The sequence below is a fragment of the Tupaia chinensis genome, unplaced genomic scaffold (assembly GCF_000334495.1).
Source record: "Tupaia chinensis unplaced genomic scaffold, TupChi_1.0 Scaffold000567_1, whole genome shotgun sequence".
NCBI lineage: Eukaryota > Metazoa > Chordata > Mammalia > Scandentia > Tupaiidae > Tupaia > Tupaia belangeri.
In genome coordinates this window covers 2,261,524-2,281,612 of record NW_006160080.1, presented here as the reverse complement: position 1 = coordinate 2,281,612, position 20,089 = coordinate 2,261,524, and the positions used below count along the sequence as shown (strand labels likewise).

At 47.0% G+C, this 20,089-nt stretch overlaps 1 protein-coding gene across 2 annotated transcripts in view; it reads left to right on the top strand.

The window, feature by feature from the left end:
- Nucleotides 1-6,194, top strand: part of RAI2 (retinoic acid induced 2) — a 64,707-nt gene extending 58,513 nt beyond the window's left edge. For both annotated transcript variants that reach the window (XM_006157971.3, XM_014591383.2), the window contains exons 2-3: nucleotides 4,154-4,606; nucleotides 4,656-6,194. In XM_006157971.3, coding sequence (XP_006158033.1) covers nucleotides 4,175-4,606; nucleotides 4,656-5,816 — 1,593 coding nt within the window. In that variant the 5' untranslated portion in view covers nucleotides 4,154-4,174 and the 3' untranslated portion in view covers nucleotides 5,817-6,194. The remainder of the gene's footprint in view (nucleotides 1-4,153; nucleotides 4,607-4,655) is intronic.
- The last annotated feature ends 13,895 nt before the right edge of the window (nucleotides 6,195-20,089 follow it).

Genomic DNA, 20,089 nt, shown 5'->3' with positions numbered 1-20,089 from the left:
CACTTATGCGGTCCCACAGACCTCCAAGCCCAACTCCGAGTCCCACACATTTCCTCCCTGCCTCTCTATCTGCTCTGGGCCCTGAGGCTTTTTCTCAGTCTCTGTCTGGCGGGTGGAGAGGGGCTCACTGGCTATACTGGGGCCAGGATCTGGCAACTGGCCAAGGGCCAAGAGAGTATGGGTCTCCAGTGAGCTGCAAATCCAGATTTTTTACTTCCTGCCCGGCCACACTGCCATTGTTTACTACCTCCAACTCACACCCAGTAATAAATAGTGGGTGCAGGGGGAATGGATGGGAGACCATTTAAAACTTGTGTTTTGCAAAACCCACCCAAAACATTCCCTGTCACCTCTGAAGAAAGTCATGCCTCCTCCACTCTATTAGTCAGTGGCTCTTATGATGCTTCTTGATTTACAGAGGTTCCTGGTCCCCCCTCTGCCCATGCTAGTCAGTAGCTTGGCTGACTGGGGAGGATGGCCTCTAGCTTCTCTGCAGTCATTATCTGGCTTCTTGGCTTGTCCTCAGGGACAGAGACTTGCCCTGTGAACCTTCAATTCATGAGCTAGTTTTATTCTCAGAGCACTGCTGGGACTTCCAGTACTGGCCCTATATGCTCGCACCAGGTGTGCCTGCACTGCCCCAGCTGCTGGCCCTGAGATGGAGGCGATACCTGCTGGCAGGTTGCATGGGGGACGTGGTGCAGAGACAAAGGGGAAGGGCTTCTCTGGGAGGTAGAAGAGTGCATGACAGGGCAGAGTTCACGTTTCCTTCGCCTACGCACCTTTGGGGCCGGTACCATATCTGGGGGGACAGGGTAGAAGAAAATGCCTGTGTCAGTGGGCCTGTGACTCTCCAGGGAAGGGGCTGGGGTGCTCATGGGCCTATTTTCCAGAGCTGTTGTGAGGTTTGGTCAGGGCCTTCCTTCTCCTTTGTCCCGGAGATACTGCCTACTGCTCCCCTCCACTATATCCTGGCCTGACCTGCATCCTGTCTGACCCCAGTGACTTGGGGCCCCAACAGGGCACCTGAAGGCCTCCCTGTAACTCATGGATGCCTAGGTGCGCTCCCACCCATGTGATGTTCATTTCAGGAAGGCAAGCTGGGGATGGGTGAGTACCTGGGGGCAGGCCGAGAGGATGGAAACTCCTTCTAGCCCCTAGTAACAGAACCATAGCCACTTCAGGTTGCGCTCCTCAAGAACAGGAACTTCAGTGACAAGGGGCACAGAGGAGAACCCTAGTAGAGAGAAAAGAGTGAACAGTAGTTCATTCGTCTGCTGGAAAGGACCTGGCCTCCACTTCAAAAGCATCTTACGCTCAAGTGCTCTTTCTTGCATGCCGATGCAGGTGCACACACTTGTGGTGAAGGGGAGGCTGTGAGGATGCTCTCTTGCAATTAAGTGAAACGCAGGGAGAAGTGTGGCCCTCCCAGCTCCTGCAGGCGAAAGGGAGCCTGGGATTGGCCCTGAACTCGAATCCCAGCCTCATTGTACCCTTAAGGTCGTTATTTAAACTCCTTGTGGAATCAGTTCTCCCAGGAATGAAGCAGGCATACTTACAGGATAAGACCCCTCTGATGGGGTGTTCTGAGGTTAAATGAGTTAACGCTTGGGAAGTTCCCTGCAGAGGGTCTGCCTCATGGTAAGCACTCAGTGGGAGGTGATGGAACCTGTGAGAGGCATCCAGCCCAGCAAGGTCTCTACCTCACACTCTGAGCAGAAAGTTCTGGAGGAGGTAGCAGGCCTCAGGCAGAGCCAGGCAGGGAGGGAAGTGAGAGTTCACAGGCAATGAGCTGAAGGTACGTGTGTGGAGGGGTTAGAGGAGGCATCTAAAAGTTTGCCTTCTTTCTCTTGGGAAGGGCTTGAACGGCCAGGGAGGGAGGGAAGCCACCATTTCTGGAAGGGTAGACAGATGGCACTATGAGAAAGCAGTCTCAGCTGGACTGAGTCTAGGAATTCTACAGGAAGCCCAGAGGTGGCACAGAATGTGTCTTGGTGTTCTCTGCTGAGTTACCATTCATCATCAGAATCCATCATGGATCGGCGTTCATGTGTGCCTCCTCTGACTGTGGCTGCTGTTGCTGTCCTTGTCCTCAGCAGTTCCATCTCAGCTTCCCTCAGCCTTTTCTTGTCCCTCCACAAGAGTTCTTATAACAATGGGGGACAGGCTGAACCCTCCTTGAGGAAGTCTTAGGTTCTCAGAGCCTTCACAGGGCTATTTGCAAGTAGCCAGCGAAGATTCATCCTGCTGATGTTGATGCCTCTCCTGACCTAACTCTGTTGCCTTCTTGTCCTAGTAAATCTCTGGCCAAAGACGTGTGCCTCCACTAGACTAATCTCCATGAAAGCAGGGAATTTATCTGTTTCTTTTATGATGGCATCTCCAGTCCTCAGCAAAGTACAGGCATGCAGTGAGCCCTCAGCAAATTAACTGGTTGAACAAATGAATGAGTGAATGAGTGCATGTATGAATGAATGATGTATTGGAGGCTGAATCAGGGAGCACTCATCTTGTGAAGAACACTTCCTGAGGCCTTTCAGCTGGGCCAAGCTCTCTCAGTGTCTCTGGACATAGGCTGCCTCCCAACTCTGCCCAGAGGGGATTAGAAGCCAGCACGCTGAGTTACCTTGTGGTTTCCAGAGGGCACACTATCCATAGGGAGATAGGCTCTGGAGCCTTCTTTCAGAGGTACCTGCCAAGGGTATGGCCCATCAGTCATCCTCCCCAAAGTTGCTTGCACTGCATCTTTCCCCCTCTCCCCTCCTCCTTCTGCCTAAGAGAAACTTCTTGTTCTGTGCATTTGATATATTTTGATCACCTGGAAATACCATGGAGTCATTTGTTAAAGCTGCCTTCCTGTAGTGAGACTTGTTTATTTCCAACCCCATGGTGTGCTGGGCCACCTCTCTTTCTTGTTTGGGAGGTTGTGTTGGTGAATTTGGGAGTGAGGACAGCAGAATGAGAATGAGACTAAGGCTAGATGGCTGGGATAGGTGAGGTCAAGAATCTGAGTTGCCCAAGGCCTGCCCAGCAAAACTGAGGATTATTGAATTATTATTGAGCCCTACCAGACTTCAGGGCTGCACAGATCCCTGAGTTAGACATGGTGCCTGCCTTCTCCATGGTAACGAGGCTAAATATGGACGCGTTTCCATGGAGAGCCATATCGCAGCTGCAGCCCTGCTTCCTCCAGGAAGCTCACGCACTGGACTCCGTTAGCCCCTCGGGAGGTAGCCAAAGGTCTGCAGGAGGTACCGAGGCTATCAGGAAAGCCTGTCTCACCTTGGAGGATTTCTGTTTCCAACAAGTGTTCCATTTCCCCAACCCTAGACTCGTCAGAGTCTCCTTGGCCTCTTGGCAGCTAGATGTTAGGGGAGGTCACAGGTTGGACAGGTGAGATGATTGGGAAAGTGACGCTGAACCCAGTGGCCATTGATGCAAGCCATCCCATCTTCACATTGCTCCAGGGGGTGGGTTTTCTTGTTATTGGGAGGAAAGGGGATGCCATTTGTCGCAGGAAGATAGTGAGACAGCTGTAATGACACTTTTGCAAATGCTCTGTTCTTCAGTCAAACCTCCTTGGGGAAAAAATATTGCACTCAGTTTTTAAAATGCTTTCCAAAGATTCCTGTAACCTAACCATTATTCCACAATTATTGCTACAGAGTTTTATAAATCATTCCTTCCATATTCATAGATGATTCGAAATGCTACAAGGCTTTCTATTCTTCCTTAAAGGAAAGTCTTTACTGCTTATTTGAATTCCAACAAGTTCAATCTTTGCATGTCTTAACTGTCTAACATAGCAACATGGAGCAAAACTTTGTTTTTGTTGAAGGTTGAACGTGTAAGCTGAGTATTAGGCTTGAAAATACCCTGTTTAACCTCACTTGGCTATTTAGTGATGCTGTCATCTGTGTTTACGGCTTAATCTTCTGTTAGATTGGGGCTCTCTACGCACAGCTGATCGTATGAGTATATTCATATATACTGCATTAGAAACGATCTGTAACGTGTCTATACACAGAGGGAGAAGGGTTGTGCTCCCTGCTTAACGAAGATACAGAAAGTTTTCAGAGATATGGGCAGAGCTCTTAAAGCACTTACACATAGTCCCTTGTGGAATATTCACATCATGTGTTCTGTGTTGTAGGTCAAGTGGTATCAGAGCCGAATGATGGACGACCTGCAGTCCCAGAACCTCTCTATGGACATGACCGACTCTCCTCCTGCTTTGGCCAATAACAGACTGGAGAATGGCATGGCCCAGCTGATCACCACCGAGGCCTGGAACATCAACTCCACGGACCTGGTAAAGAAGGCCCTGGTGACTGTGCCGGCCCCTTCCATTCTGAACCCCCCTGCCGAGTCCCAGAGCGGCATGGCTCTGAAGGTGGCAGCCACTGTGCTGCAGCCCCTGTGCCTCGGGGAGAGCCCAGTGGTGATGCCCATTCACATGCAGGTGGAGGGGAGCTCTGCACCCGAGCTCAACCCTAATGGCAATGCCACCTACGTCATGACCGCACAGGGCCCTGTGCAGCTGCCCGTGGTACTGGAGCAGCACGTCTTTCAGCACCTCAACTCCCCTCTGGTCCTGCCACAGGAGGCTCCGTGCTCCTCCAGTGCCATCCACCACAACCTCTTCCAGGGAGGAGGCTCCGTGCTCCTCCAGTGCCATCCACAACAACCTCTTCCAGGAAGCAGAGGCCCCTGAGGCCCAACCCCAGCTCCTGGACCTGAGGATCCCCAGTCAGCCACAGGAGCCCACATTGCCATTTGAAGCTGTGCTCCAGAATCTGTTTCCCTCCCAGGGTGCTCTTGGCCCCCCACCCTGTCAGCCTCCTCCTGGCTATGCCCCTGTGCCCCCTCAGCCCTTTAACTCTCCCTTGTCCCCATTGGTTCCACCAGCCACCCTCTTAGTACCCTACCCTGTGATCGTCCCGTTGCCTGTGCCAGTCCCCATTCCCATCCCCATCCCAGTGCCTCAGAGCTCCGAATCCAAGTTCAGCCCCAGTTTCCCCAAGCCACCACCTTCCTTCAGCCTGCACTCCTTTAAAGGCACCCAGACCCCTCTGGAAAAGGATGAACTGAAACCCTTTGACCTCCTCCAGCCGAAGGACTACTTCCAGCTCAGCCGCCACACAGTCATCAAGATGGGGAGTGAGAATGAAGCCCTGGATCTCTCCATGAAGTCAGTGCCCTGGATCAAAGCTGGTGAAGTCAGCCCCCCAATTTTCCAGGAAGATGCAGCCTTGGACCTGTCACTGGCAGCCCACCGGAAATCGGAGCTTCCCCCAGAGACACTGTTTGACAGCAGTGGGTCAGCAGACAGCCCAGGTCATGCCGTGATGGAGAAACTTTCTGGTGGCATGGAAATGCCCTTTGCCCCTGCCACACCCCAGGAGGCCTCATCCATGATGGATAGCCACACCAGCAGCAGTAATGCCTCTGAGATGCTCAGCCAGCCCAGCCACCCCGGCAGTGAGGTCAAGGCTGAAAAGAACATTGAGATTGTGAGCGAGTCCCAGGCAGCCAAGGTCATCGTCTCCGTTGAAGACGCTGTGCCTACCATCTTCTGTGGCAAGATCAAAGGCCTCTCGGGAGTATCCACCAAAAACTTCTCCTTCAAAAGAGAAGACTCAGTGCTTCAGGGCTACGACATCAACAGCCAAGGAGAAGAATCCATGGGAAACCCAGAGCCCCTTAGGAAACCCGTCAAAAACCGGAGCATAAAGTTAAAGAAAGTGAACTCCCAAGAAATACACATGCTCCCCATCAAAAAACAACGGCTGGCCACCTTTTTTCCAAGGAAGTAAATCATGGCTTTTTAAAATTTTTATGATTATAATATGGGAAAAGGTGCATTGGTTTTATAAAAAGGCATTTAAAACAAATTATCTTTGTTAATTATTTGGGGAGTAGTTGGGAAGTGGAAAGAGGAATTGGCTCTAGAGCCCTGTAAGCTAGTATCATTTTCTTTTTTAATTTTTGACTTTTCACAAATGAATAAATAAGAGCAACCTATTTTTCAAGCAGATTGCACATTTTTTGCAGCTTTAATGGAATATTGGGTGAATCAGAGGGGTAAAAAAGCTATTTTCATTGCCACAAAGTGCTTTGATGATGTAATACCTAATAAAGGGTAGGATGAATATTTCACAATAAATGTTTGTTTGCACTAATTGGTTGCAGTATTCTGTCATTTATAAGATTTTCATTCCTTAACTGCCATGATTCAGCCAAAACACATGTTCGTGAAGAGCTACGAGTTATCTGTATTTACAGACTAAACTCTCCAGGCATATTGAGAAATATTGCCTTATGCCCCACCCATGAAAGAGGATTAGGAGTATGTATGACCTTGAGCAAGTCACTTCCCTTTCTAGGCTTCAGTTTTGTTTTTAAATGTGGCTAAGAGAGGAGGCAGTACCTGAGGCTTCAAGTACCTGAGGCTTCCAGTTCACATACTTCCTGGGTGTGTAGAATTCTGTCCCTGGTCCTTCCATAGACTAAAATAGACACATGTCTAGAAAAGAAACAGTAACCTGCTTCTTCTCTCACCCCAGAGCTGAGCTGGAAAGTGCCTTCTTTTCAAGGGCAATAAGAGCATTGTTCTTGATGATTGAAAATCTTGCAAAAGTATTCCTGCAGGCTACTCAGACAGAGAGGAAAATGAGTTGCCAGTGGATTAGGAGATGCCTCATGAAATTTCCCAGCCTTAGGTAAGGATCTTTGGGGGTGAGGCTGGGGAGGGAAGAGAAGGTCATTCCTTGTCATGTTAGCCCAGTGGTTCTCAAATGGGTAGGACTATGTGCCCCAGGGGACGCCTGACAATGCCTGCAGACACTATGGGTTGTCAAAAACTTGGAGAGAGGGGATGCTACTGGCATCTACTGGGTGCTGTCCATGGATGCTGTCAAATACCCTACAATGCACATGACCTTGTACGGAGGCTGAGAAGCCCCAGGGTAAGCCAGTTCTTGATGGACAGAAGTGTCACACCTGGAAGGAGACAACAGCGTGCTGCTCTTCCCTGACAGCATAAAGCCACCCACACAAATGAGAAACTGTGAGTGTACGTTTAAAATAAACCTGCCACGTGGCACATCACACTTGTGTCTGAAACTGTGCTGGCGAGAGACTGATTATTACATGCCTGCTTTTAAACTTAAAGCTCTTTCTTTCACTTCTTGCAATTAGTATGTATCCAGCTGTTACTGTGAACATGAGCAGGAGGAAAAGCAGTTGCGAGGCTGTTCTTTTATTACCAAGCCCTTTGTGTATAGAGTTATAGTTTTAGCTGGTTCTGTATCAATACACGCAGAGTGGTTTTTCTTTCTCTTGCTCTTTTCCTGGGTTGTTAAAATTTCTTTTTCATAGTGTAACCCAATACCTGTTTCTTATCAGGCTAGTCTCAGGCCACAGCATCCACCCAGACTCCAGCCTTTCAGCTTCTCCATGGCACAGCCTTTCCATTTTTTACCCAATATGGGCTTCCGGCCATGTCTCCTGAGCATGGCACGTGCATTCTAGTTTCCAATAAAACACAAATGCACCTAGGGGCTGGCGTTTCCCATTTGCCTGATGGCTCCTCTTCCCATGCTCACAGCTGCTTCTGCAGCCCTGGACAGGCTTCCTGCACCAGCCTGTCGGCCCATGAGGCTGCTAGCCTGCTTCGGCAGAACAAAACTCACAGCCTGCCCTTTAAAAGCAAGTGCTAGAAGCTGAATGGCATACAGGTAGTGAGGAAGGCAACTGTAGCCTGCAATTCACTTACAAACCTTAAGTCGCAATTTCTCTTTGTTGTATCTGGGATGCCCTTTCCTCTTCAGATGGTGGCTCTAGTTGGGTGAGAAAGGCTGGCTTCCCAGCCAACCCCCAGTCCCAGGATGAATTCCTGGAGCAGGCCCCTCACCCAGCCAGCCATGCCCACTTAAATTCTTTGCCATTCATCTGGGGCCTTTGAGGGAGAGGCTAGTTTTTGGGGACTGACTATAGCAATGGGAGATATGCCCATTGAGATCTGTGGAGGCTTCACACATTGTTGAATGGGGACCAGGTTGCATTACTGGGGCAGCAACACCCTCTGCCTGGCCCACTTCATAGACTTTCGTGAAAATTGGAATCCAGTCCACTTAGCTACAGACAGGCCAGGGAATAAGGAGAAGGGAAAGTGCCTATTGCTGTGGACAGAGTGAGCATGGAGTGCCCTGGAGGCTCAGTTCCATGCCCTTTCCCCTTAGAAGTTGGCAGCCTTTCACACATACCCTTAGGAACTATCACTGGAACTGTGGTCCCTGGTCTAAGGCATGTGATCCCATGGTGAGTCACATGGTGGTGGTGCACACACTCATGCGCCATCTTTTTTCTGTTTGATTTGGCCAACTCCTCACCCCTCATACCATCTCCAGTTGATTTGCTATAGGTGTTGGATGCAGTGTTTGCATTGAGCTTTTTCTCATGACTTAATTTTCTGTCTCTTCTCAAGATGTTTGTGCCAATCTGCCTAAAGATCAGCCTTTCAGGGTCTTTTAGGAAATGTGGTTATTCCCAGGAATGTTGAAATTTGCTCATACATCTCAAAATTGGCTTTAGTTGACTTCAGTTTAGAAAAGATTTAAAAAAAATGTACAAGTCTTGAAGATCCATAGTTGATGGAAGGGATCCTTCTGGTATAGTGAAAACTAGTTTTCTAGAGAGAGGAAAAAGAAAGATTTAAAGAGAATACAGTTCCTGTTCAGGTCAAGGAAATTCAAAGAAAGATTTAAAGAGAATACAGTTCCTGTCCTGGTCAAGGAAAATATTAACAAAGAATAAAAAATTCTAAAGTGAGGACAAAGATTTGTTTAGAAACAAAACTCACACTTTTAGCATGGAAACAAAAATGTCTGTAATGGTCAAAACTTCAAATAAAAAGAAACATGGAAAGAGAGGAGAGAAGAGGGAGGGGAAGAGAGAGAGAGAGAGAAGGTAACCAATTACTGAGAGAGTATTTCATATACTCATTATCTTCATAAATAACATAATTAATAAAACAGAGCAGGAAAGGATTTAGATTCCATTTTACAAGTGAGGAAATTGAGGCTCAGAAGCATTTTCTGCTTTCAATTTTAAACATCAAGAACTCAAAAAAATATGTACTTTGTGATATTCTTCAATAGTGAGTCTGAATCCCAGTGAACCCACAGGAATTGGGGCCAAACCCCAGTATGAATTAGTGAAGAGTCTGAATTACAGATTGTTTTCAATTATTTTCAAGACTGTCCCAGTTAACTGGAGTGCCCAGAGCACTTGGCACAATCATAAAGGGGAGATTTCAAGCTGAAGGGTGGGGATGTCAAGCCTCTAAAAGCCACACTCAAAAGCTGCTAAGCTGAAAACTTTTAACAGCAGGGAAAAAAGCATTAGAGGTCATTCTGGCAGACTTTACTCCTCATGAAATAAAAAAGGCAGTTTTCCACCATGGCTCACTACCACCAGGTCAAATAACTGACCTCCCACCTCAGTGAGACAAAATAGGGTAGAGCTGAGGTCCATAGGGTACCATTTTAATAAACCGATGATTTGTTTTAATTAACACATTAGTTCATTTTATAGGAAGTAGTATATGTGAGTGCATGAATTAGTTCCAAAATATTGCAAACAACCCACCTGCAACTGTTAGTAGACCAGAGGATTTCCAAGGAAAGTGAGATTTTAGCTCCACCCTGCCGAGACTGTGAACAAGTCCAAGTTCAAGGAGATGAACTGTTGAGCTTTACTGTATTAACTCAACTGATACGTTATTGTCTGTCTGATTGTATTCTACACTCAGATAAAACTGTAGACTCACTCCGCTGATAAAGATGACAAAGGTCACCTAGAAACAGACCTCCCCTACTAAGCCATTTTTTAAGCAGGGTCTAGTAAGTCAGAGAATTAGTAGGAATGTAATGAAGCCTTATTACATTAGTAGCACCATGCTATGGGTTCCGAAGGGAATTGGGAATATGGTTTTATTTATGGTGGTTTCAAATAAGGAACTTGAAGATTTTCTTCCATGCAGAAATGTTCATTAGGATATATTTCAAGCCACATTAGAAAAGACCACAACGAACAGACTGAATTCTTTGAAAACAGGAACTGAATTTTCTTTTTTTCATTCTCAAGGTTTCTTGACCTCAGTCCTATCGACATTTGGGGCTGGATGATTCTTTATTGTGGGGAACTGTCCTATGAATTGTAGGATGGTTAGTAGTGTCTGGGGGGCCTTCCCAGAAGATGACAAAACTATCTCCAGACCTTAAGTGTCCTCTGGGGGACAAAGTCCACCCTGATCCAGAACCACTGCTTCATCTTTAGGGCCTAACATATGACCCACAGCAGAGGCTCAAAAAGTTTTTGAGGAGGGGCTGGCAGGTGGCATGGTGGTTAAGGGCGCTGGACTCCCACATGGCCAACTGCAGTTCAAGTCTTAGACCTGACGACTTGGTTTCTCACTTTCTCTTTCTCTGTCTCTCTCCTCTGTCTCCTCTCACTCTGTCCCTCCCTGGTCAAATTTAAATAAATAAATATATATATATATATTAAATAAATAAATATAAATTAAATAAAATAATTCTAAAAAAGAAAAAAAATGCCCTTGAGGAATGAACGCAAACAAGAAATAATCAGGAAGAGGGCTCTGTAGCTGTGGTCTCTGACCCTCCGCTTATAGTTTCTAGTTCACTCCCATGAGGTTGATATGACCAGGAAACTATTTCTTGGTTCCACCATTCACCCATCCAAAAGACTGTCATTCATACAGCGTGAATGAAGCATCTCCCTTGTAAACAGAGTATAGCAGGACAACCCCACCTCGCCAAAAGGGGAGGCACTCCACCAGTCCTGGTGGGATGCCCCATCATTTTACCAACACCATCCTTCAGAAGTCACCCCACAACTGTTTGCTGGTCTTCTTTCCAGGGGAAGCTTGACCTGGGAATTTATAAACATTGCCAGGAAGTTGTTTGGCTTTATTTCCCCTTATTATTATTATTTTTACTTAAATCCTTTTTGCTGTGATGGAGCCCCATGTTTTGTTTATCTTTAGTGGAAGCAAGAGCCAAATTTTGTTTTAGTAGTTCCCAACTTAAGGACCAGATCTTTTTGCAGTCTTCTACCTTCAGACTTGAGTCCTGGCTCCTCTCACTTTCTCTGGATTCCTACCTTATAATGCTTTCATCTTCTAGGTTGCTCTTTCTCCAGTATCTACTTTGTAGAGTCAAAAACTCCAAGTAGGTGATAAAGATGTTCTAAAATTGATTGTGGTGATGGTTGTACAACTCTGTGAATATGCTTTTATAAACTTTGAATTGTACACTTTAAAATGGGTGAATTGTATGGTATGTGAATGATATCTCAATAAAGCTATATTTTAAAAAATAATAAATAGTAGGCAGAAATCAGGAACTGACTATGGGTTTCTCCAAAGCCTCCTAGAACTGAATATTTACTTCCTATCTTTGATAAGTTATATCCCTGTTAATATATCCCCACTTCCCACTGGGCCCACCATTTTTGATCGACTCTGTATCTGGTAACATATCCTCACTTCCTGCTGCATCCCATCTATCTGACTTTCTCATATTTTTCTTTACTTTCTCATCTTTGCTTGGAACATCATTCTCAGTGTCTCATTTCTTAGACTCTAGAATCCCCTCCCTTTGTGATTTGCTCTGAATAGGCCTTCCCAGGCCTTCAGCTTGGTCCTCACTATTTCTGTGCCTGGGTTCAATCTATATTTGTCTATGGGCCTCTTAATTCAAATTAAAAAATCTCATGAAGAAGAGTAGTGTATGAAGAAAGTCGTGAAATTATACCTGCTCTTATCCAGAGTCCCACCCGTCTGCTCCCTCATCCTGCAGGGCCTGCAAGCATGGTTGAGAAAAGCTACTACGTCGTGAGGGCACTGTCCCATCCTCTCAGCACCTTCTCCATCAGGGCCCTGGACACCAGGGCAATGTGCCTCCTACTATTTGGTTTTATATCTTACCCAGCAATAGAGGGGACATTTAGGGCACATGTAATCTAGTGACCTGTGGACTCAGAATTAGGAGACCAAGTTTCAAACCATCATTTTCTCCCCGTCAGGGGGAGCTGGGGCTCAGAGTAACAGTCCAGTATCCAAGCACTGTCCCCCCAAAACACTCAGCCCTCCATTACAGGATGTCAGCAGGTGGCTGTTCCCAAGGTGACCTTTGAAATGACTTGAAATGTGCTCAGGAATTCAGTCTTTAGGGGGCCAGAGCCAGCTTACAGAGTTAACAGGTTTTTTTTGTTAGCAAGTGATGTTTTTTTAATGCAGCTTTATGATTTCAAGTACTGATGGAAACCAGCTAACAAGGTCTTGCCTGGCAGAAGTCCTTGGGGGAATCTTGTTAACATGGATAACATGATTTGTAAAGAGGATATCAACCGTTTGTGAGTGAATGGGTGCTCTGAAAGTACTTGACGGGGATGAGAACAGTCTATGTTCTTTGTGTGGCTGGGGAATGCACCTCGGTTTGCAGAGGGAAGGCTGCATAACGGCGGGCTCATTCTCTAAGCTCTGAAACCTTTTATTGCAACTGTTTTCAATGGGAATCTTTTCAAATGCATTATGCATCTTGACAAAGAAAATCTTACCTTGACTTGTGGTCACTGTTATGAGTATGGCCACTGGCCTGGGCTGGGATGTCATGATGCCCTCCAGGCCGTGAAGGGAGGGATGCTGCCTGTGTCTAGCAGGTATGGGCTCGCCTAGCCCCACACCCACTCCACACTAGTGCCTCTTTCTAGCTTCTTCTCCTTTTCTTCCTCCTCATCCTTCTTTGCATATTTATCTTTGTTTACTTGTTTTTGGCCTCTCTCCCAATCCTGTCCCTTCTCAGCGTGCATGACAGGAAGACATGCCTTGACAGCCATCACCGGCCAATTGGTTCTCATCCGTAAACTGACCCAGAACATGAAATGGTCCCATTACCCTGGTAAGTGCTTCTTCGCCACAGCCCCCTCTAAGGCCCAGCTCCAGTGCTACTGCTGGGAAGAGCCTCCCAGCTCCTTTCCTCCTCATGATTCCCTGCACGGGGTGGGCACACAGCCAGGGAAGGTGTCTTCCATTTTCTTTTATTGAGCAAGTCCTCATCTCTTGAGGGATAAGCTTCCCCAGGTCATGTATTAGGTTGTATTAGGTCGTCAGGAAAGTCATGACGTATTTTTCTATGCCAAAACTCATGTCATGACTTCCCGGGACACCAATAACTAGGACGTCTCCATGTTAGAAGTCAAGAAGGGCATTTCAGAATATCCCGTGACGCCGTGGTCACTGTTATGAGTATGGCCACTGGCCTGGGCTGGGATGTCATGATGCCCTCCAGGCCGTGAAGGGAGGGATGCTGCCTGTGTCTAGCAGGTATGGGCTCGCCTAGCCCCACACCCACTCCACACTAGTGCCTCTTTCTAGCTTCTTCTCCTTTTCTTCCTCCTCATCCTTCTTTGCATATTTATCTTTGTTTACTTGTTTTTGGCCTCTCTCCCAATCCTGTCCCTTCTCAGCGTCCATGACAGGAAGACATGCCTTGACAGCCATCACCGGCCAATTGGTTCTCATCCGTAAACTGACCCAGAACATGAAATGGTCCCATTACCCTGGTAAGTGCTTCTTCGCCACAGCCCCCTCTAAGGCCCAGCTCCAGTGCTACTGCTGGGAAGAGCCTCCCAGCTCCTTTCCTCCTCATGATTCCCTGCACGGGGTGGGCACACAGCCAGGGAAGGTGTCTTCCATTTTCTTTTATTGAGCAAGTCCTCATCTCTTGAGGGATAAGCTTCCCCAGGTCATGTATTAGGTTGTATTAGGTCGTCAGGAAAGTCATGACGTATTTTTCTATGCCAAAATGCATCCTGACTTTCCCAACACTCCAATAATAAGATTGATTACTGTGTCTTCAGTTTGGTTTGGTTTAGTTTGGTTTTTTAATGCCAGAGGTCATGTACACATTCATGTGAGCACGTGCGTGAGAGAAAGCACCCCCAATGGGGCCTCATAACATAGCAGTCCCGTTTCCTCTTAATCTCCATTTTCTCGAGATTCTGGGTACACTCAGGTATGCATGTCCAGTATGTTTTTTAAGCTTTCAGGTCCAGGACTGGAACCCTGGATGTCTGTGTGGGATCTGGCTTCCTCTAGCACAGTGCCGGACCTCCTGCACCATGGAGCCAGCTCTGATCTCAACTTTTAGTCCGTAAGTGCACAAGAGCTGGCAAAGCCTCAGCAATAGCTTACTGAATGGAAACCCAGAGTACTCTGCCTACTTTTGCATGTATCGCTTCTTGGCTACAGTGCCCCCCCCCCCCAGGCTTGGCCACTGTCAGGCCTTTCACTTAGGGTCTGTTTGGGATCCTGGTCAAAGCTGACTTATGCGAACACCAGATGAACACTGTGTTTTAGAAATTTCACCTACAGCCCACCTCTCCTCTTTTATTTATTCTTTAGACCCTTCGCTGTTGCCTCTGTGAAGGTTAAAATTGGTCAGAGCCCATTTGAGCAATCACATGCTTCCAAATTACTGAAGTTTCAATGAATGCTTTACTGCAACTTTTCTTTCTTTCCTTCTCCCTTTCTTCTTCCCTCTCTCCCTCTTTCTTTCCTTTTTTGAACTCCCAGATGTACTGTCTCTGCTTACATCTGGGAGGCACAATAATTTTACAAGTGACAACAATTTTACAAGTGACAATAATTACCACGTTTGTTTCTCAGGCCCCAACTTCCTGACCCCACAGAGATCAGAGGTGCTCGTTTATCCCTCTCTTCCTCTGCAGCTTCCCAGCACGTCTCTCTCCACATGCTCCTGTCTCTCTGCTCGCCTCTTCCTTTTGCCCTCCTCAGATCATGAGGCTAATGCTCCTCCTCTTCCTCCCCCTCCTCTATCTCTCCGTCATGGACTCTGTCCCAGGCCCACAGCTCTCATTCTGCGTGCTCTCCTGTGGCACCCTCATACATTCTTGTAGTTGTTTCCAAAATCTGTATTGTGTTTATTCTTCTCTGCCTCCAGTCCTGGCTTCTCTTTGTGTGTATCTCTGTCTCTGTGTGTGTCTCTCTAACCTGCCATCTTCATCCTCATCAGCCTAAACAATAACTCATCATCTCCCTTCCTCACTCCTCCCCTGGATCCAAGGTGCCATCTCTGCTGCAGCCCTTATTCTGGCTCTCCAGGCATGAAATGTGGAGCTATTCTGCTCACACTGCAAACCTTAGTCCTCCGATTCTCCATCTCTCTATGGTACTGGGACGTGTGCCACGCATGTTTTCTAAGTCTCCAGGACTAGGACTCAAACCCTGGTAGGCCATGTCAGATCTGACTCCCTCTGCACGGTGCCCAAGCACTGTGCTACAGGGACAGCCCCACGCTGAGTGTTCTTGACCCAGCCCACATCATCTTAGGCTCTTAAAATGGCCTCAGAACTGGGTCAGGGCCATGCCTCTATTTCTAGTCCCCCTGAACCTCCCCATATACTGCCTCAGGAATACTTTTGGTAGTAGGCGGGTCTTTCCATGTCGTTCTGCCGCATGAAAAGCATGGGGGATAGCCTCCAACCACCTGTGGCCTCACATGTCAGAAGGCTCTGGGCCTGGAACTCCTCCCTTCACCCCTGAGCCTAGCCCAGGGATGCAGAAGGACTAGCAGTTCCTAATGTGACCTTGGTGGCTCCACACTTGAGTCCCCTCTTCTCGACATTCCCTCCCCACCTTCTTACTCTGGTTAGTCCTTCAAATTTTAGCTCAAAACAACACCTTCTCCAGAAAGTTTTCTATGACTGCTGCAGTGCAAGCAAAGAGCCCCCCTTCTGCCCTCTCATAGCAACGTGTGCACACATATGTCATCTCATCTATCTCATTCAATTGAAAGTATACCTCCATCGGGGCCAGTAGGTGGCCTTGTGGTTAGGGCGCTGGACACTCCTACATGGCTGACTGCGGTTCAAGTCCTGGACCTGGTGGCTTGCTTTCTCATGTTCCCTCTCTCTCTCTGTGTCTCTCTCTAGTCAAATTAAAAATAAGTGAATGAATACATGAAATTAAATTTAAAAAAAGAAAGTATGTCTCCATCTACCCCACTGTACTATAAAGTCTTCTATGATCAAGGTCATGGTTATTGTATCTCATGCACCCAGCATGGTGCTTGGCATATAGGGGGCCCTCAGTAAATGCATGTAGAGTGGACTGAACTCACAGGGAAAGTAAAAGTATGCTCTCTCTTATCCAAAGCAACATAGCACATGGAAACCCAACATATAAAATAGAAATATGTCAGGCCAGGCCTATGGCTTAGTGGTTAAGGAAGCTGAATCCCATGGCCAACTGCGTGGTTCGAATCCAACCCCTGGTATCTTGAAAAAACACACCAGGTCTGTGTGAAGGCATGCCTGAAATCTTGACAGGATGGAGAAATGGAGAAGGAATTGCAGTGTGATTACACCCTACTGGGGGTGGTTTCTCCCGCTCCTTCTCTCCTTCTCTCTCTCTCTCTCTCTCTCTCTCTGTCTCTCTCTGGCAAGCACACATGCCTTCTGGCAATTTTTTTTAAATGCACAAATATCTAGAATCTGTAATTCATTTAGCAAAAATTTAAAAAAATGCACTACTTGATTCTTTTAAATCATATGGTTCACTGCGCTTTCAAAAGACATTTGTGGGACATTGTTGATGTAAACATGAATAGTATCTCCAACTGGACTGGTGAGAAATGTATTCCTGTTGGAACACTCACTTTACAGGCTAAGTGATGTATGTGATTAAATGTATAAAAGAAATTAAAATAAAATAAAATATTTTAAAAAGAAATATACATAGAGCACAAAGCAAGCAATTGTCAAAATCTAATCTCTAGCATTCACCTTCTCAGAGTCTGTGGATTTATTTATAGAGACTATGCATGGATTACTGAACGAATAATGAGAATATTTTAAATCTTTCAACTGGCTGAACATTTAAATCCTCCTGTAGATCCAGGCATCCCTCTATCTTTTTTTTTTTTTTTTTTTTTGCTACAGGGCGTGTGCACTCGCCAGACAGACAGAGAGAGACAGAGAGACAGAAAGCGAGAAATCACCCCCCAGGGGGGATGGCCACACCACAATCCCTTCTCCTCCATTCTCCTCTCAGGATCTTGGGCACGCACGCACACGTGCCCAGCATGAGTTTTAAGCCACCGGGTCCGGGACGCGAACCATGGTCGACTACGTGGGAGTCCAGCAACATAGCCATTACGCTAACTGCTGGTTACCGGTATCCCTCTATCTTGAAAATATCCCAGCACAAGCTGTTTCTGCATCAGAACTAGAAGCAGTTTGTGTCACTGTACCTAGGTGAGGGGGTGACTAGGAACCCTCAGTAGAAGTTAAGAGTGATGGCTCTAGAGACACAGAGTCTGGATTTAATTCCTATCTTTTCTCCTTTCTAGCTGTGTGACTTTGGGTAAGTCACTTTCTGTTTCCATTTCCTTATCTGTAAAAGGGAAGTAACTGTCTACGAATACATGAGTTAGTGCTTTAGGGCACTGAAGTGAAAGTACTCAATAAATGAGCACACACTGAGTACTTAGTAAACTAGTTTGTATTATCTCTAGTTTACAGATAATAATAATAGAAAACAAGACAACCAGGGGTCACCAAAAGTCCTGATTTAAAAGAACTTTTAGTTGCAGTCAGAAGATTTTTCGATTCCACTTCATTCCACAAAGAGAGGTTTCTAGCCGGACACTTCCGTACCTTCCTCCAGACTACCGAGAAGTGAGCCAACCTAAATGGCATTTTGCTTTCCTTCGTTTTGGCCTGAGAGGGTGATCAATCAGTGGCCATCAGCAAGAAAGTGAACTAGTTAGCAAAGGAGAAAGAATTCCACAGGCATGATTGGCCATAGGACTGAGGAGGCACATGTGTGTGGGTATTTGGGGGGGGGGGCAGTTAGTCTTCTTTCTTTCTTTGGTGAGAAAGTGAGGAGGGGTACCCTTGACAGGGATTCACCATGTTGTGACCCCCCTCCAACTTTCCGGTCAGCCAGGATCACAGGTGCACCCACGGGCATGCCTGATATATTCAGGTAGACTGAGGATCTGACACCAGGGCCTCCTCTATGGCTCCAGCTTCACTCAGCAGTGCCCTACTGTCTTCACCCCTCAGCTGTGTTCTTCAGCCTCACTCTGGTTTGGAGACCTCATCCGTAAAAACCCCGACTCGGCTGTTTTTCTCATGGGGATTGATGAGATAACACATGTGCCTAGGACCTACGAGGAGGGGGCCCACATGGGCCACCATTCCCTTTCCTGCTTGTTGTGGTTAGGCCCCAGAAGGGAGGCCACTTCCTCAGAAGTAGCCTGTAGAGTTGAATCCCTGTCACCAAACTCTTCTTATAAGAATCTGATATCTTGGAGCAGGTAAACTGTTATTTGAATTAAGAATCTACCATTTGCTTTACAAGAGATAACAGTTTCCTTTTCGAATGAGTGCACTTTATGATCTAACATGTGGGCAACTTCTCAGGAACACATCTGCTAATCAATTGAGGACAACATGATATGAAATAACTACTTGTAAGGTGAGTGTAAAAGAGGAATCCTTTACTCATTTGACTTAAAAGCTGCTGACCTTCCCACCATGGGAAAAGGATTCATTGCAGCAGAAAAATTTTCAGAGTCAGACAGCCCCTACTGCTCCACCCACCTGCTAGAGAGAAACCACCCTTTGCCCACTTCATGTGAGCTGGCAGATAGCGCTCTCTGCTGGCAGAATTCGGAACAACCACAGAGCAGTGTCAGCGATCCTGAGGCTGGCGCCCTTGGGCCTCTGGAGGAAGCGACTCTGTGCCCATTTAGCACGTTTGCCCGTGGGTAGGGTCCAAGCTGACAATCCTGGAGGGGCCAAGTTTTCAGACAGGAGCCGCCGCGCCCTTCATGTATGGAAAACCCTATATTCTAGCAAACCCTGGGATGGAGGCTCACTGGTCTATGGCTTTGCAGCCTCCCTCAGAACTGAAATAAAAGCAGAAGGACCCACGCCTTGCAGGCCCTGCAGTGAAGCCATGACTTCCAGGTTTTCAGGACCAGCAGAAGAGAGCAGGAGAGGTTGGCGGGGATCTTGAGAGGAGGGAAGCTGGAGGAGGAAAGGCGTGTCCTCCGCATCACAGGCCCAGGCTGAAAGCCACTGCCCTCAAGTGGGGAGGGTGGGCGAGAGGCCCACCAGGTTCTGACTGGCTTTGGGCACTCAGTTGGGAACCAGGCCCCAACCTTGGCTGCACCCCGAGATCTCCAGGGGGGCTTCAGCCCAGAGATTCTCAGGCTCAGGGTATTCTGGACACTGGGGTTCAAGGTTCCAGGAAGTTCTCTCCAGGTAGCTGGGTGAAGAGCCACCGTTCTCTGCTCCCACCCCATCTGTCACAGGATCCCGATGTTGAGTTCTCCCACCAGCTGGGCGGATTTGCATTGCCCACCAGTCCCAAAATGGATCTACAATTGTTTTAGCCTAAAAAAGTTTCAAGCTTTGTGGCAGAAACAATGTTGTATGTGTTACCAAACATCTTTAATTTTCCTCTCCTGTTCTTGGCAAAACCACTCTGACCAGCTCTATTACATGTAAGCAGGATCATGAGCCTAGTCCTACTGATGGAATCTGAGTTGGAGTGCCACATGTCACCTCTGACGTGAGGCAACAAAAGACTCTGAGCTGCCTTCCAGCTTCTTTCTTCCCTTGGTGTGGCAATCTTGACATATGTCAGGATAGCAAAGCCACAGAAAAGATGCAGCAGCTACAGAGACCTAGACTTTGCCTGAGAGAACAAGTAAAGTCACTTGCGATTTCAGGGTTTATTTGTTACTGCAGCATAGCATAGCTTATCCTGACTAGTACAAGCATATTGACCAAACCACATCGTAATCAGGCAGTTTACTTACTATCACTTAGTCATAGGCTTAACTTCTTTTGCACTAGTCATGAGTGTATCCATTTGAAAGGTGATGCAAACATTTGGCAGTGCCTGAAATGGAACTCAGTGCTCATTTTCACCATTCTTTTGCCAGCCAGTGCCTCTTCACAGTCT